The 18,857-nt window shown below is 38.2% G+C and overlaps 1 protein-coding gene across 4 annotated transcripts in view; it reads left to right on the top strand.

The window, feature by feature from the left end:
• The window catches only part of EXOSC7 (exosome component 7), a 37,525-nt gene that overhangs the window by 9,086 nt on the left and 9,582 nt on the right, over positions 1 to 18,857 (top strand). For 3 of the 4 annotated variants that reach the window (XR_011976612.1, XM_072651408.1, XM_072651407.1), the window contains exons 2-5: positions 1,481 to 1,582; positions 2,387 to 2,481; positions 8,226 to 8,391; positions 13,270 to 13,340. Coding sequence is in view for 3 of the 4 variants with exons in the window: in XM_072651407.1 (XP_072507508.1) it covers positions 1,481 to 1,582; positions 2,387 to 2,481; positions 8,226 to 8,391; positions 13,270 to 13,340 (434 nt within the window). In the remaining variant the exon portion in view is untranslated. The remainder of the gene's footprint in view (positions 1 to 1,480; positions 1,583 to 2,386; positions 2,482 to 8,225; positions 8,392 to 13,269; positions 13,341 to 18,857) is intronic. The other variant, XM_072651410.1, reaches the window with a different exon arrangement.

The following is an 18,857-nucleotide window of genomic DNA, read 5'->3' as shown; positions in this document are numbered from 1 at the left end:
ACACAAACCTCACAGCATTGTCTTCATGCTAGCTATTACACTATGGATGATAAATTAATTTAGTGTGCTTTTTAAAATTATACCAATCTACTGTGAGGAACTAATATTTCTACAGTTATTTAGGTCTTTCTTTGTTTCCATAAATAAAGTTTTTTTGTATTTTCATTCATTTAGTTCATGTGTATCTTGGTAGGTAGACTCTCAAGTGTTTTATACATTCTATATTTTTTAAATGGAATTTGTCTTCTCTCTGAAATGCTGGTGATTTGTGTGAATTTATTTTATATCTTGCAACATGTCTGAAGTTATTGAGAGCTGAAGGAGGCCTGGGGGATCATTTAAAGGGTCAACTTTTTTTTTACTCATCATACCATCCTTGACTGGAGGTTAATAAGCCTCTGCTTAAGTCCCTTTAAGTGACAAGGGGGATCACTACTTCTTGAGATTGGTTAATGTTGGACAGTTTAGTAGGTCAGGAGGAATGAGTAGTTTTTCCTGTGTTATCAGAAGTTTTATTACACTAATATCCAGGAAATATTAAAAGAAGCCAGGAGAAGGAGGATCTGTAGGGAAAAATCAGAGTTTATAGGTATAGTTGGGTCTCTCATGTCTGCAAAATTGGAGGAAAAGGATTAGGAGCCTTGAATATATAGTCAGATTTGGTTGATATGTTGGTTAGTTTTGCTGAACTGTTTTTTCCTCTTTTTATTCTTTGTAACATAGATACTTTTTAGGGAAGGGAAATATTTAGAAACGAAGATGATGTAAAAAACAACGTATCAATGAAAACATTTTTTAAAAGAAGGCATGGCTAAAATGAGAAAAGGACTCATATGTACTAAAATATTTTTAGCAGCTTTTTGTGGTAGCCAAGAACTGGAAATTGAGGGACTGCTATCAGTTGGGCTGAACAAGTTGTGGTATGTAAATATAATGGAATGCTGTTGTGCTATAAGAAATGATGAGCATGCAGACTTCAGAAAAATCTGGAAAGACTTGTACGAACCATAGTCACACTAGCTATACCACTTGTAAACTGGTGCAACTCAGTGACTTTCCTTTCTTGAAGCAGAATCTAAACTTTTCATTTCATTGGTTTGGGAAAAAGGATAGAAGAGGAGAAGGATAAAATTAATGAAAGAAGTGATTTAGTTGCCTTTTTTGTTGACCTCTTTGATTAATCACTTTCATTAGCCTTGTCTGATAAAATTCCTCTGTTAATTGGTTTTCTTCCCTATGGAAGGAAAAAAGACTTTATCTAGCTTACTTAGCTTCAGATAGTACTACCTGAGAAAACACGTAAAAATGTTTTGCAAACCATAAAGAGCTAGTCAGTCCAGACTCTTTCTTCAGATGACATTCTAAATTTCCATTTAGCCATGTGTAGATATCTACATACACATATGCCATTTTATTTTGTTTGGTCCAATGTTGTAGCAAAGCTGATTATACTATTTCTTATTATGATTGTAACACTAAGGAAGACCTCCGGGTAGATGGTCGAGGCTGTGAAGATTACCGTTGTGCTGAAGTGGAAACAGATGTGGTGTCCAACACCAGCGGGTCAGCAAGAGTCAAGCTGGTGAGTAAAGTGGCATCTGTGATTCTTGTCATAATTGAAGGTGGAAGTCATTGCCTTTCCCAGTTGTTATCAGTAGGTCTTTCTCGAGGTGCGCCAGGCCTTATGTCATAGATCTCATTGAGTTGTCTTTCCACTTCTGCAGACATCCACTTAAAAAATTGATTTAACACCTTAAGGTTTGCAAAACATTTTACAGATATCACATTTCATACAATAAACCTGAGATAGAGCTCAGGTTTAACCTCTCTCAGCCTCAGTATCGTCATCTGTAAGATGAGGTTCAGGTGAAGCACATTAGTGCACAGAGTGCTTTGCAAACCCTAAAGCGCTCCACAAACATTAACTGTCATGTTCTCTTCCTCATACTCCATGCTTCAGCCCCTCAACACACTGCTTTTTGCTGCCTTTATTCTTTTGCTTATATCTTCCCCATACCCAAAATAGATTCCGTCTCTCTCTTGACCTGTTGATTCCTACCGATGCTGCCTCCTTAATGAAACCTTCCCTGATCTGACTCATTAGTAAGACCCTTTCCCCTTAGCTTCACATAACACTTTGTTCTAAGGTGTTTATCACGCAGTATTGGGAACCATTGTTATTTGTGTTTGTGTTCTGTCTGCCTATTAGATTTAGTAAGCTGCAAGAGGGTGGGATCTGTATCTGATCAGAATTTGGTACGTCTTCTGTCATTAGCACAGGCCTTTAGAGATAATTAATGCCTGTTGAGTGAATGGATAAATATGCTGCTTGCCTTGTGGGCACTTTCACATTCAGGTAATGTACATTTCAAATGTATTTTTGCAGGGGCACACTGACATCCTGGTAGGGGTCAAAGCAGAGATGGGAACGCCAAAGTTGGAAAGACCAGATGAAGGCTACTTGGAGTTCTTTGTGGACTGGTTAGTACAGTTGGGAAATTTTTAAAAACATAAACACCGCCATCTAAAAAGACAGATGGAGAAAATGAACACTTGTTTTCCAGGCCTGTAGCTCCTCCATTAAACTAGCCATGTGATTTGACCTTGGTTGGACACACCCTTTAGTCTTTCCGTGCTTCAGTGTCCTCATTGTAAAATGGGAATCATATCATGTGTCCTTTCTCCCTCATAGGGTTGCTGTGAACCTCAGATGAAATGATGTATGAAAGGTATTTTGTAAAGTTTAAAACACTGTAGGCAGCCTAGTGTAGAGGATAGGTACTGGACTTGCATTCAGGAAAACTTGGGTTCAGATCCTGCCTCCAAACATTTTACTAGTTTTGTGACCCTGAACATTTCAGCCTCTCTGGACCTCCATTTCCTTATCTGTGAAATGAAGGGGCTGGACTAGATGACCTCTAACATCTTTTCCAACTTTGAATCTCGCTTCTAAGTACAAGCATGAGTTTTTTGTGACAAGTTTTAACATCTCTCTTTCCTATCTCTTCTTCACCCCCACCCCAGCAGAACAATTTTTGGGGGAGGGGAACCAAAACTCTTACAAGAAATATCCACAGTTAAGCCATACAGATTCTGACACGGGCCATGTCTCTAAAGTGTGCAGCATGGTGCCGGGCAGCTACTAGGAGCTGTAGAAATAGTTTTATTATTATTTCTTGATGTCGAGTTCTTCGCCTCTGGCAGGAGAGTGGATGGAATCAGAGTTTATCTTCGCATTAATCCGAGTTCTAAAATTTTTCCACTTTTTTCCTACAGTCTTATTGTCATTATGATTGTGTAACTTGCGTTTCTCTCTCTGCTCACTTCACTCTGAATTAGTTTCCTCCAAAACTGCATACCATGATTTCTTATGATGAAATTTTTATTATTTCATCATCCTATAATTTTTTCATCATGCCTGTATTCCTTTTCGTTATTATTTTACCATCACATCCATCTATTACAGTTTGTTTAACCATTCCCTGAAAAGTGGGCACCTTTTGGTTTTCAGTTATTGTTTCTTATGAAAAAACCTGCTATAAATATTTTTGAACATGTGAATTCTTTTCCTTTCTTTGACCTCTTTGGAGTATAGGCCTCGTAGTGGTATAGTTGAGTCAAAGGTCATGTACAATTTTGTAACTTTGGGGCATAGTTTCAGATTCCTTTCCAGAATGGCTGGACTAATTCAAACAATGCATTAGTGTGCAAAAGTTTATTTCTGCAGAGATAGAAGACACTGCCATATATTTTCATCCTGAGAGGAAAGAAAATTGAATCATTTGAGATATTTTTATTTTTTTACATACAGTTATTTCTGAAAGAAACTGATGAGAGACTTATCAGATTCTTGTGGCAGATTTTTCAGAGACAAGTGACAGTTAATTGTACTGAACAAATAAAATTCTTTATTTCAGTCTTATGGATAGATAGTTCTCCTAACAGCTTGTTGGTTAGCATATGACTTATGGACCGGAATTCTGTGCTGTACCCAAACCCAGGAAGAATGACCCTGAATTTAAATTGCAGCTATTGGGTAGTATAAGGATATAGTGAGAATAATTAGAAGATGTTTCTCTTACATGTAGCTATTCATCAGCAGATTTAAAGATTAGGTGGTTAAATTCCCAGTGGAATAGAATCTGTAAAAGGTGGAAAATTAATTGCTTTACTGCCAAACTGACTCCACTGTTACCCTTGCCAGCTCTAAATGTAAAGCACATTCATCTGGAGGCAAAGAGCTTGCTATTCTGCTCACTCACCCCTTTAATTTTCCTCTTGGGAATAAAAGGATGATTTGATATGTCTTTTATCCTAAAACCCTCCTGTTCTTTATGCAGAGGACAAACAAATCCAGCCTTGTTCTACACGTGTGGAAATGAAAGGACGGAGGAGAGCTGTATGACTTGATCAGTAAATTAACCATATCCACCTTCTCTAGTATTCCAGGTGCCCTAGATTCTGCTTCAGCATGAATACGGACCATTGTAAGGGCTGCTTCTTGAACTTTTGAAAGCTATCTCTCATAAGTTAGTCCTCTACAAGACACTGAAGGAACTACTTAGTGAATGATGAGTTTCCTTAATCAGAGTTCCAGTGAAGTCACAGCTCTGCTGTTTTTGAACCTTAAAACAACATTTTTTAGTCTTGAGGCCCAGTGGGCTAATCTGTATTACATCTTCAAAAACTCAAGAGGAATAGAGCTTCCAGGAATAAATTCTTCAATTGCCCCTATTATATTTACAGAGATGGCTTTGAATGGGACAGCCATAGGAATCCAACTCAGGAAACTGGTTCTCATGCTGTAGAATGCAGTCTACTGCCAAAGCAGTATCACTTCATGGGGTATGTTCTGGCTTGAAAGATATGGATCCATGGGTGGCTCCCATACATTTATTAGTGAGACTATTTTTTCTTTTCAAGTTGAGATAGGTATTAATTTAGAATCTCTAAATTGGAACTGTACTTTAATTCTGCAGCTGGCCTTTCCATTCCCCTCTTACTGGTTTTTTATTTAGTATATCATTTTCATGGATATATAAATGTATATGTACAAATGAGTGCAGTTAGTGCATTTATTAGTACATTGTTGTACATGTATTTAGTACGTTATTGTCATAGGTGGAAGCCTAAATATGGCCATATAATTTTACCAATAGGATGAAGACATCAGAACTTGATTACTGGTGTAGAAAGTGGTCATTAAGCAATGGTTTATATTTTAGTTTTCTATTAAAATTTTTTTCTGCCAGCAGATCCCATAAAACAAGCTTTTTTTTTATTTATTAGATTTATATAGTAACTTTCCAAGAGGGCACAAGGGAATGGTCATAGACTTTTAAATAATGAACCTTGTTAAATGGGAAAACTGAGCAGGAAGAGTTGGATAGATAATGAAAATGAATTGCAACATTAGCAAAGGAAAGTCCAGATGAGGAGAAGGAAAGCTGCGTTTTCCTACACTGTTAATGTCTTTAACAGACTGGCCTTCTTTCCATTTCTTTCAATGTTTCTGCAGGAGCACTTCAGTATTAATATATCGGTAATTGTGTAAACAATAAAAACCCACAATTTTGAATCTTTATATGATGATGTGCTTCATGGTATTTAAAACTATGATTTCCTAATTCTCACAGACTTTTGCCTAAGCCTTGGACAAGTAAGTTCATTGTTGTTATCTTGTCATTTAGAAGGTAGCCTGATGTAGTTTGTGGATTAATGTTCTGAATTTGGAATTAGGAAATCTGGGTTCAAATCCCACTGTACTTATTAGCCAGGTGACCTTGGGCACATCACTTAGCCTGCTTGAAGCTCTGTTGCCTCTTGTGTCAGGCGAAGAGATTGAGCCAGGTCCCCTCTCAGGCGCCTTCTAGCTCTCGACATATGACCTTACAATTGTGCCGCTCGAGTTACCACTCAGCGGGGTTCAGTGTGTAGAACACCAAGCTGTAGAGTTTTACAGGGAAACTTGTGTTAGTACAGAAAGCTTAAGGTATCAATTTTGGAGTTAAGGAGCGTTGCTTTTATTTTTTTCTTTATAATCTAGACCATAATGACTTGCATTTTATTTAATTTTTTATTGATGTCTTTTGTTTTTACATTGTCCTCTCACAATACATCCCTCCCCCAGAGAATTATCCCTTTTAACAAGTAACGGAAAAAGAGAGGAAAACCATACAACGAAACCAACCAGCACATGACCCATGTCTGACCTCACCTCAAAGAAAGAGCTATGCATCGTCCCAGCTCTGGAGCGATGTTTGGGCGTTATAATTACTCTACATTTAGCGGTTTTTGGTGTTTTAGTTCTTTCCATTTACATTGATTGTAGTCATTGAGTATATTTTCCTGGTTCTGCTGACTTCTCTTTTCCTATAAATTCATGTTAGTATATATTTTCCATATTCATTGTTTTCTTTTTACTGTTTTTATTCCGTTGTATTCATGCACCATAATTTCTTTAGTCATCCCCAAATCAATGGGCATATACTTTATCTCACTGAGCGCTAATATATTTGGACCCCTCAGTCTTTATCTTTCTTTGCATATGTGCCTGGCAGTGGATGATCATTAATTTAGCAATAGGAAAGAAGGGGTGGTTCAGCCAGTCAAGTCAGAAATGTATTGGGCAAGCAATCATAAAATGCCTACTGTGTACAAGGCTTCTCTTCTCCCATACTGACAGACTTCCATAAACAGAGAACAGGAAAAGAAGACTGATTATACATGAGACTGTGTAAAGCTTTTTTGGGAAGTATGTAAGAAATTCATTTCAAAGCTTCTCTGTGTCTCCACATTGACTTTGACCAACAGAATATTTATTGCAGGGGTCACTTGACCCATGCTACAGGTTTTGCAGAGAATTAAAAACTACCAACCAACCCTTCTTCCTTCCCCCCACCCTCCCGTATTTACTCCAGCCAGCTTGGAGAGGAATGCTAAGATGCATAAAATATATTCTAAATGAGAAGCGTTGCCTCATTGTTTTTAGTCAGTTATTTAAAAACAAAAATCAGTACGTTCTGCCTCTCCTGGAGAATACTGTCCATTTATTTTTGGAAGCAGATTAACAGAGACTAGTGGTTGTTAGATTTTTCTAGTGTGATGGATTTCAGAATTCCAGTAGTTTTGTGGTGACGTACTGATTCGGATAATTATGAGAAAGGACTAGTTAGTTTTCTAGTGTCCTAAAAGAGGTAAAGCATTATTATCAGAACCTTGAAAACCTCTTCCCTTCTCCCTCCTTTTCCCTCAGTTCAGCTACAGTGAAGGTGACTAGGTAGTTATTAAGCATATAATAAACATTTGTTGATTTGACTTTGATACCAGAGTATTCTGTAAATCACTATATTCAAGTTAAGTTAGATATTTTAAGTATGCTAAATTTAGAGGGGCTGTATGTGTGTGTGTGAGAAAGAGAGAGACACATATATGTCTCTTTCTTAAGGATATAGCATAATACTGTTGATTGCTTAGTATTTAAGTTATAGAGGTGTTTTTTGATGACAAAACAAAATAAACTTCATTCCTGGTGACTTGATTATTTTGCTATAAATGAGTTTCTCTGCAAATCTTGATTACTGAATAAGGCAGAAGCCAGTGAATGCAATAGCAAGGTTGTTTTATGTTTCTCTTGTGGGTTTTAAATTCTTGCTCTGGTGACTGATAATGGTTTGGGATATATAATTAGAATAGCTCCGTTATAAAATGTTTCAACCTATTTTTAAAGATTCTTCTTGTACCTACCAGTATTGCAATAGGAATAGCCAAAAGGAATTTTATATTTTAAACAAGATGTTTGACATTTTAGTTAGTTGTAAACAAGTGTACATTTCAAAAGGGGTGTAGGTTTGGGGAGAGACATATAAGGTAACTTTGTTAGATAGAATGGTTGGACTCTATTTCCCAGTCTTGCCAGAAAACAGCTGTGTTATGCATGTGCTTAACTAATTGCCGGCCCAGGTTCTATCCTCCAAAGATTTTCTTATTTCTTCCTTCTGTTGGAAGTATTTAGGAGCCCCTGAGAATCTGAGGAAGAAAATGGGCCACTTCACTGAGGTCTTTCTGTGGATTTTGAAATTAGGAATTTAGAAGAAGAGTTCTTTTCCTCATTGCACTATCTTCAAATGAGACTTCTTAGTGATTAGGCATTGCTTCAGCTAACTCTAGAACTAAGCCTTGTCCTCATATTTGAAAAGATTTACCCTTTTTGTTCCCTGGTATAGCTCAGCCAATGCCACTCCTGAATTTGAAGGTCGAGGAGGTGATGACCTTGGCACCGAGATTGCTAATACCCTCTACCGGATATTTAACAACAAGGGCAGTATAGACCTGACATCGCTCTGCATCAGTCCGAGGGAGCACTGTTGGATCCTCTATGTTGATGTGTTGGTGAGTCACAGACCTGGGTCTGTAGGAAGCTACCTGGCCTTCCATCCGCCTTAGGCCTTCTTTCCTATTCACTCGTGCTTCTGGGCTGTGAATTTATCATGAGCAGCATTAAAGAACGTGCCATCCTGCTGATCACATCATCTCACAGGGCTTTTATGAGAATCCATTGAAACAATGTGGGTCAAGTAAAGGGCCATGTGGATGTGAGTTATTTCTCTGTAAGAATGTAATAAGTTTCATGAAAGTATGTCTTATCCAACTTTGTATCTCCACAATGCTTATTAGCACACTGTTCTACACTCAAAAATCTCTTATTAAGTGTTTGTGGAATTTATCCTGTTTCTTCTCTGAAAATGAACTCCTCAAGAGGTCAGAGACCTACTTTAGCCAAGAAAAGAAAAGACTGAAGATTAAGTGAACAGATTCTCAGAGATTTAGTGAGAAAAAGGTGGTTTTGTATCAATGAATATAAATTTTGAGAAAGAAATATTAATGTAACAATGGAGTATTTAGTTATTTAGTTTTTGTTCCAGTGAAACAAGTGAATCTTTGTATGTCAAAATTAATAAGAGAAAATGATTGATTTTTCATTTTGATTACAGTTAGCTAATATAGCTTTTTATGAAGATAATTCAAATAATCTAATGGTTAAAAGGAGAGCAGAAAATAAATTTAAAATCTCCATTTGATTTTTCTGATGTTAGATAAATATAGCACACATATTTATCACTGAATGCCAAGAGAAACATGTTAGTCTGTTTACATGCTGTTTCACCAGGCAATTTAGTGAAACCTAATTAAAAATAATAATTGTAGCCAGCAGTTTTCACAAATTAAATTCAAGTTCTAGGGACCCATAACCAGGAGCAGAAGAAATCTGATTTAAAGTAAAAAAACACCTGAGCTATTAGCATAAGGCTCTATCCAGTGAAGTTAAAATATAGGCAGAAGGAGTTGAGCTACACTTCTAGCTGTCACTTTTCATATTTTTTGTGGTTTTGCCCAAATTATTCCTTTACTGTATTTTAGTACAGTTGTTTTTGTCTGAGAAGGAAAATCCTAGTGACAGAGACCTCCAGTTCTCTTGATTTGATTTAATTTAGACTGATATTGACCTATTCTTCTAGACTGAAGGGCTTTTACAATGATAAGTATTATGTCATTGTCCCAGAATACTTTGTATAACAGTCTTTTTTTTCTGTTTTGTAAAACACCATCCACTAACACAGGAATAGGGATTCATTTGTACCAGTATCTTGACTATTAGCATATCATGGACTGGCAGGAATATGTCTGTGTTAAGAGCTTTACTTTGATTTTCATTTGTCTTTGGATATCTTACCTTAAAGGAACATTTGAATTTAATTTTTCTGATTCTTTTTTTTTTTTTAAGGGAAAAGGCAGTGGAAAGATCTTAGTTTCATCTGTGGCACTGACTAGATGGGTGACCTTGGGCATCACTTAAGCTTTCTCGTCTTCAGTTTTCATCTGTAAAATGGGGAGGAGGGTAGGCTAAGATTGAGAGTTTGAAATGCTTTCTTCCCCAGAGTTTTATTGTAACCTTGCATGAGTGATTAATTATAATATTACTTGGATTTTCTTTATGGATTGGCCTGTGATTTCATAGTTGTCAGGAGCTCCTGAGGGCCTTCCCTTCCCACTGTAGATCAGCACCTTCTTTGCCACTTGGAGCATTAGAGCTTAGTGCATGGAGCGCTAAAAGGTGTAACTTACCCAGGGTCACAGAGCCAGTGAAGGACTTTGACCCAAGTCTTCCTGAATCCAAAACCTATTGTCTCTCCTCTACACCACACTGCTTTTTATTTATTATAGACACATTAATAACCAAGTAAATTTTTTCTTGTCACAAATATAATTACTATTTTCAAAACAATGATGACTTGTAACAGTGTTTTCTTCTTCGTGAAAATAAATGCCTTCCTTTAGCATTAATGGCAATTTGTGTGTTAAGTCATAAGTAAATTTAGCTTTATGACCTTTCATTTTTAATGGTTTAAGAAGACTCAATAAATGGTGTTTATTGCAGATTCAAGTTGCTATATTTTCTCTCTTGTTAGAGAAGTTTGCAAAACAATCATACCTAGTTTTATGTTCTTTTTCTCATCTGTTTTGTTTTTAGGTAGTTCTTTTCTAGATTTTTCTAGGCTGTAACATTTAGCAAGGAAATTTTAAAAATACATATTCATATACAAGGCTGTTCTAGACTCAAGATGGGTTTGACAGCCCAGAATCTTCAAATTAGTATCACAATTTACATTTGTATCCCACCCTCTATAACTATTAATAGTTCACTTTCCATCCAGGGGTGTGCTGGAGCAGCTCAAACTGGCTAGTATGGGCTGATTGTTAAATTTTCAGGGAGCAGTTAAAGCTCAGAAATCTTCAAATCCTACAAATCAAGGCTTAATTTATTATTTTGTTGATTGTCTAGACTTAAGAAAGTGATAGGAGAAATGGTCAGTAATGTAGGTTAAATATTGTGTTTAAATGGGTTAAAATGTGTTATGAATATATTTTTGGGTGGAAGGCTGGTTGTTAAACATTTACCAGAACATGCCTGTATTAGTAACACATACGTTTTGTAGAGCACTTTGTTCTCAACAATCTTGGGACATACACGTAGTTTTTGTAGAATGAAGTTCAGAAAAATCAAAGTAAAGAAATATGTAGCCCACATTCCCTCACTGCTGCTCAGCAATTCTATTTATCACCTTCTTCTACCACTCTCCATAGAAGCTCTTCCAAACCTTCTTACCCCTTCTTAAACCTTCCAATTTCCCCACCCCCAGCTGAGGTCTTTGCCTTATATTTTACAAGAAAAATTGAGGCCATTCATCAGGAGCTCCCTCTTCTCCCCTCATCTTCATTTCCTATCACTCAGATGCCTTCTGATGATAAGGTGTTCTTACTTTTTAACAAGCTTCACCCCTCTACCTGCTTAAGCCATCCCATTCCATCCTTATGCCTTCAACAGACTGGCGCCTTTGTAATATTCCTACTCCTTCACTTATTGTCAGTCTCCCTCTCCACAGGCTCCTTTTCTATGGCCCACAAATGTGCCGTCTTCTCCCCCATCCTGAACCCTCACTGGAGTTTTCTGCCACTATAGCTCACTAACTGTTCCCTTTTGTGACTAAACTCTTCAAAAAGGTCATCTATAATAGGTGCCTCCACTTTCTCTCCTCTCACTGTCTTCTTCATGCCTTATAATCTGATTTCACACCTTGTCATTCCACTGAAATGACTCTCTCCAAAGGTTCCAGTGATTGCCTTATCTCCATCTTCATGCTCCTTGACCTTTCTGCAGCCTTTCACACTGTTGATCACTCTTCCCTCCTTGATAGGAGGGGAAAAATCTCTTTAGGTTTTCAGGACATCACTCTCCCCTAGTTTTCCTCCTACCTTTCTTCCCGTTCCTTCTCAGTCTCCTTTGCTATATCCTCCTCCAGGTCTTGCCATTTACCATAGGTGTCTCTTAGGATTCTGTCTTGGGTCCTTTTTTCTTCTCCTTCTATACTATTTCACTTGGTGATCTCTTCAACTCTCTTGGACTTAAAATGCCATCTATATACTTATGATTCTCAAATCTACCTATCCTGCCTCAGACTCTCTGCTGACCTCCAGTCTCACATCTCCAGCTGCCTTTCAGACACCTTAAGCAGACATCTTAAACTCAATGTATCCAACCTGAACCCACTGTCTTTCCCTCTAAACCTTCCCCGTTTCCTACTTTCCCTATTACTGTGGATAGCAACACCTTCCCAGTCTGTCAGGCTTACAACCTACAAGTCATCCTGCACTCCTCACTATCCCTCACTCCCCATTTCTAATCTATTGCCAAGGCCTGTTGATCTCACCTTTGCAACATCTCTTTAATATTATGCCCCTTTTTCTCTGCTATCACGCCTCTGGTGCAGCCCCTCAGTACCTCACCCTTGGACTATTGCAATAGCTGCTGGGGTGAGAATGGGATCTGCCTGCCTCAGATCTCTTCCTGCATCAATCAGTCCATCCTCCATTCAGCCACCAAAATGATTTTCCTAAAGGACAGATCCAACCATGTCACCCACCATACTCAGTAAACTCCAGCTGGCTCCCTATCATTTCCCTCTGACATCCCAATTCAACCTTTTTCCTGTTGTACCCTGCTGCTACCTCCTCATCTATCCTTGTACCACAGAAGGTCCATCCAGTGCTCAGGGAGCTCCTTTCTGACTTCCTTGACACTACATAGATGGTGGATCATGTGGCCTTTCATTAGTAACCACTTCATCTTAGAAGTCCGACTTCTTTACTGATCATGTCTCTCTTTGGATAAATTTTCTGTTTCTTATCCTCCACAGCTCTTCATGGTAGCAGCCTCCTCACACTATTTGTGTATCTCTTCATTACCCTTTGGGCAACTCTCATCTTTAATTATTTGGAGACACCAGTATTTAATGATACTTTTCTCACAAGGGAGGTACATGATCAAAAGAGAATTAGCTTAGTCATGTGCTTTTATCAGAGAAATAAGTGAAAATATGAATGATGTGATAATCATATCCACTAAAATGGTTCATCAGAAGTGTTTTTAAGTGTGAGGAGTCTGTCATAAATAGTTGCTTTGGTAAGAATGACATTTTGATATTCAAAGAACCTTAACATATGTGTGTGTGTTTATATGGTTTTATTGCCTCTTTTTCTCTATCTCCTATGTAGGACAAGCAGAGTTTTCTGGCTTCCCGCTCAGGCAATAGGGAGGCATAATATGCTAATTTTAATGAAATTAAGCACAAGGATAGGAACAAAGTCTCCTTTCGCGTGGTATGAATAATACTTAGCTATAACAGCTGCCTTTTTTTTCCTTTCCCTCAGTTATTGGAATGTGGTGGAAATTTATTTGATGCCATCTCCATTGCTGTAAAGGCTGCTCTCTTCAATACGAGGTAAGACTTATGAGCTTTGTGTCTCCTATGAAAGCAGATCTGAAGTGCTCCCTGAATGTGATCTGAAAATTCAAAGCACTTGGGCAGTTTGAGAAAATTTGTCTTTCCTATTTCTATGGAGGGTAACTGTCCTTCCATTCACCCAAGATCACAGCCTCAGAATCCTCCTGGTCTCTTCCTTCTCCAGCCCCTCACTGCCATTTCACATTCTATGACTCTGCCTCCATGGTGACTCTAGCTACATTCCTACCACTTTTCTTTGGGCTCTGATCACCCCTTCTCTGAATGACAGGCTTGTAATCAGTTTCCCTCTTGCCAGTTTCTTCCCTTGCATGTTTCCTCCCTCACCCTTGCTCTCTTCTCATCGTTCATTTTCCATACAACTGCCAGAATCATCTAAGGTACACATGGGACCGCTTCACTTCTTTGTTTAAAAATCATCATTATTTTCCTATTTTAAGCTAAAGTATGAAGACCTGGCATTTAAAGCCTTCCACAATCTGTCTTCTAGCTACCTTTCATACTTTCATTTTGTATTATTCTACTTCGCTCACTTTATATTCATTCATTCATTCATTACCATCTGTTAGCAGAACTCCCTGTTCCATCTCTCATCTCTGGGCCTTTGCCTAGGTTGTCCTTCATCCCCAGAAATCTTCCTTCCTCATCTCTGCCTCCCAGAATCCTTTGATTCCCTCAGAGCTTGGCTCACCTGTTTCTTGGTCAGAACAAGAACCCTGAGCCTCCAACGTTTCTGGCCTTCCTACGTTATCTTTTATTTACTTAGCTGTGTACATGTAATATCCCACAGAAGGACGGAAGCTACTTTAGAGCAGGGCCTGTGTTCATTTTTCTGTTTGTTTCCCTACCAATAAGCATAGTCCTTTGGATATAAGAAAATATTTTGTGAAAGACTGATATCTGATAGCCACATAGTAACCCCACAGAAAGTGAGATGTTACAGTTGGATACTGGGTGTTATATTTTCTTCTAAAGAACTCAGTCATTGGTATTAATTGTGTATCATTTCTTATTTTAACTTAATTATAATTAGCCCAATTTTGTTCATTTCAGGGTTGGAAGGGACCTCAGAGGTCATCTAGTCCAACTCTTCCCCCGAAAAGAACATCCACCACAGCGTGCCTGACAAATAGTCATCTTTTGGTTCCATCTACTGCTCAATTAAATGACCTCTTGTTGAAGACCTTCAATAAAGGAGGAATGTCCTAGGCAGCCCATTCTACTTGGGGTAGCCCTGATTGTTGAAAAATTTTTTCTAATATCAAGCCCAAGTTCCATCCTTTACAGCTTTTACCCTTTGTTCCTGAACCTTTTTTGCTCTACTTGACACAGAAAATTCTGACAAATTTAGCAGCAGAATTAGATAAAATAGGATAGAGTTTTCTGACACCTGGTCCCTTTGTTATTCATTTCTTTTAGCAAAAAGGGACTGGGACTAGATGGACATTGGATTATTCATCATGAGTTTTAATCAGCTGCCTTTGTATTATCTTTCATTTTCCTGTAATAAGAAACAAGCCTTATAGTAATCTGCTTGCCCCTTACAGTCATTTAGCTAAGGGGAATCAGGTGGGGTAGTGGAAAGTTTCAAAAGGAAAAAAGCACCAGTTTTGTCAGCAGTTTCTTTGTTACCTTTGTGATCAGTTTGATGTTGGGCAAATCAAGTTTTCATAATTTCTGTGGATATATCAACTTGCAATTTTAAGGACTTTGAGTCATTGTACAAATAACATGATAGCACATATTATTTATTATTGTAATTATCTACTGTAAATAAAGATGTAAGTGGTATGTCAGTCTACTAAAGAACAGTGTGTTTTTTAAAAATATTTTTAAAATAGGGTGAATTTGCCAAGCAGGGTATAATAGTGCTCGTTTTAGGAAAGAAAAAAAAGAAAAGAAAAATCATTTGTGTTCATATCTAATAAGTGGCATACTTCTTGCTCCCAAATTAGACTTAGTGAGTTTCTACAAACTAGACACTACAAACTAGACTGTGTAGTGCAGGGATTTCTTACTTTTAAAAGTTGAGAGACACTACTGTTACTCGATTTTATAGCTTTTTTTCTCTAGCTTTCCTGGCCTCTACCCTATGCCACCCCAGTGTCTTATGGCAAACCCTTTTTTCTTCTAAAAAAGTAAATCAGAATATATTTTGTGAATCAGTCCTCCCTTCCCTTAGATAATTAAAGGCATTTTGAGTACCTGATCAGTTGGGATCAGGTACTAAATGAAAAAACTGTCCAGAAAGTAAACACTACTGAACAGCTCCTTGAGCTCCCTTTCCTGCAGTGACCCATGGCTTACTGAGAAACGAAACTGGGAGTGTGAAACAGAACACCAATCAGGATGTTAGTTCAGAATTCTGAGTTCCTATTGGACTATTGTTGACACAGAGGAATTAATAGGACAGACCAAATTCAGCAGCAGCTTCTGTAGTAATTCTTTTGGGAAAGGAGAGGAAATGACCATATGTTGCTGAATTAGCCTCAAAAAATGCCTCCCTCACATTCCCCCTTCCTTCCAAACTACCTCTTCCCAGTACTAATTTATCTTGGCTATGGGAGGAAGAAGGGAGGCTATGACAAGAACAGATTGTTTGGCTCTGGGAGCAGATTGATGGATAAACATTCTCTATCAGAATGGCAAAATGTGACTTGCTCAGATGAAGGAACGAATCACCCAGAAATACTCTTGTTCTTAATGAGGAGACAATTCTGCATGCTTTTGTTAAAATATAGAGATTCTTTGGTACTGTGGAGTCTGTCAAAGGGTTCTCTCGTTTTCATGATTTCCCTGTCAAATAGTTTTGTCTACACTGCTCTGAAATATATTCAGGACTCTTCTTAAAAAAATCCTCTACTTCACTATTCACTCCTTAAACTCTTTGCAATTTTTTTTTTGCCTTTCTATAATTTATTTTTCAATTCTTAACACTCACTTCCACAAGAATTTGAAATCAAAATTTTCTCCCCATCTCTCCCCAACCCCTCACCCTAGGACTACACTAATACTGATAAAGGTCTCATGAGTTACACATAAAATCTTTCCATGTAGGAATGTAAGTAGTTCAACTTCAGTGAGTTCCTTAAGACTTCTCTCTCCTGTTTACCTTTTCACGTTTCTCTTGATTCTTGTATTTAAAAGTCAGATTTTCTATTCAGTTCTGGTCTTTTCAACTAGAATGCTTGGAAGTCCTCTATTTCATTGAAATTCGATTTTTTTCCCCTGAAGTATTATACTCAGTTTTGCTGGGTAGGTGATTCTTGGTTTTAATCCTAGCTCCTTTGACTTTTTGGAATATCGTATTCCAAGCCTTTGATCCTTTAGTGTAGAAGCTGCTAGATCTTATGTTATCCTGATTGCATTTCCACAATACTCAAATTGTTTCTTTCTGGCTGCTTGCAATGTTTTCTCCTTGACCTGGGAAGTCTGGAATTTGGCTACAATATTCCTAGGAGTTTTTCTTTTCAGATCTCTTTCAGGAGGTGATTGGTGAATTACTTCTATTTTACCCTCTGGTTCTACAATCTCAGGGCAGTTTTCCTTGATAATTTCTCAGATGATGATATCTAGGCTCTTTTTTTGATCATGAATTTCAGGTAGTTCCATAATTTTTAGATTGTCCCTCCTGGGTCTATTTTCCAGGTCAGTTGTTTTTCCAATGAGATATTTCACCTTGTCTGCTATTTTTTCATTCCTTTTGTTTTGTTTTATAATTTCTTGATTTTTCCTAAAGTCATTAGCTTCCATCTGCTCCATTCTAACCTTTAAGGAATTATTTTCTTCAGTGAGCTTTTGGACCTCCTTTTCTAGCTGGCTGATTCTGCTTTTTAGGGCATTCTCTTCATTGGCTTTTTGGATCTCTTTTGCCATTTGGATTAGCCTATTTTTTAAAGTGTTATTTTCTTCAGCATTTTTTGGGTCTCCTTTAGCGAGCTGTTAACTTGTTTTTTATGATTCTCTTCCCAGTTTTTGTTGTACTTCCCCTACTTGATTTTCAAAATCCATTTTGAGCTCTTCCATGACCTGAGACCATTGCATATTTTTCTTGGAGGCTTTGGATGTGGGAGCTTTGACTTTATTGTCTTCTGTTTGCATGCTTAAACCCTACCCACATACTCTTGAGATACACTGACAATGACCTCATTGTTACTTAGTCGTTTCAGTCAGAGTTCAACTCTTCATGGCCCCATTTGGGGTTTTCTTGGCAAAGATACTGGAATAATGCCATTTCCTTCTCCAGCTCACTTTACAGATGAGGAAACTGAAGCAAGCAGGGTTATGTGACTTGCCCAGGGGGTCATACAGGTATCTGAGACTGGATTTGAACTCAGGTCTTCCAGACTCCAGGCACAGTGCTTTATCCACTGTGCCACCTCACTGCCTCACGGGCCTGCTTGCTGTTCCTCAGATGAAGCACTCGGCTTCCGATATTCTCTCTGGCCTGGCCCCCATTCTTGGAATGCTCTCCCTCCTCATCTCTACCTCCCAGGCTTCTTTAAGTCTCAGCTACAATCCCACAGTCTACAGGAAGCCTTTCCCAATCCCTCTAAATTCTGGTGCCTTCCCTGTTTCTTTTATTCATCCTACCTGTAGCTTTTTTGTACATATTTGTTAGCTTGTTGTTTCTTCTGTTAGACTCTGAGCTCCTTGAGGACAGGGTTGTCTTTAGCCTTTTTTTTTGGATCCCTAGCACATGGCACAGGGTCTGGCACACAGTAGGTGCTTATTGACTGGTTAACCCTTCCTACCAGAGCCTTTCTTTTCTCTTGACTTCTGTGGTCCTCTCCTTTTCTCATTGCCCTCTGACTGTGTGACTTCTCCTTAATCTCAGGATTGTAGAATTTCAGAGTTGGGATGGATCACAGCAGCCTTCGAGTCCAAGAGGTGTGTCCACAAGGAATTCCCATTAGACCAAGCCCAGCACATTGTCCCTCAGCATCCACCTCCAGGCAGCCTGCCCTTTTAGGCACAGATTGTAGAAAGGCTTCCTTAGATTAACACTTTTGCTTTGACACCTCCCACCTATGGCTCTGAACTCTGCCCTCTAGTCTAGAGTTAAACGATACAAGACTGATGCTTCTTCTACATAAGAGACCTTTCAGTTTTTGAGTCTAACAAAGCCCGAATATCCCTATTTCCATATATAAAGTAGATCAGAAAAGGATGATTATACATGACACTGCAGATTTCTGTTATGTTCAATTTGTGCTTCATTCTGGCCTTCTTCTATTTCTGTGCATTTAGACATTTTTCAATGCCCCTCTTTTCTTTAGGGGGGTGGGGGATAATCCTATTGCTGACTGCCTTCTCCTTCCTACTGCCCATTACTAATTGAGGGAGAAAAAAGAAAAAAAACCACCCTCATAACATATGTGCACAGTGAAGAAAAACAAATTCCCCCTTTAGCCATGTCAGAAAGTGTGTGCCTTGTTTTGTACCTTAGAGCCACCCTTCTGTCATGAGCTGGGCAGTCTGCTTACTTGGTCATTA

This window comes from Notamacropus eugenii, chromosome 3 (assembly GCF_028372415.1).
Source record: "Notamacropus eugenii isolate mMacEug1 chromosome 3, mMacEug1.pri_v2, whole genome shotgun sequence".
In the NCBI taxonomy this organism is placed as follows: Eukaryota; Metazoa; Chordata; class Mammalia; order Diprotodontia; family Macropodidae; genus Notamacropus; species Notamacropus eugenii.
This window is presented reverse-complemented; position numbering and strand designations above follow the sequence as displayed.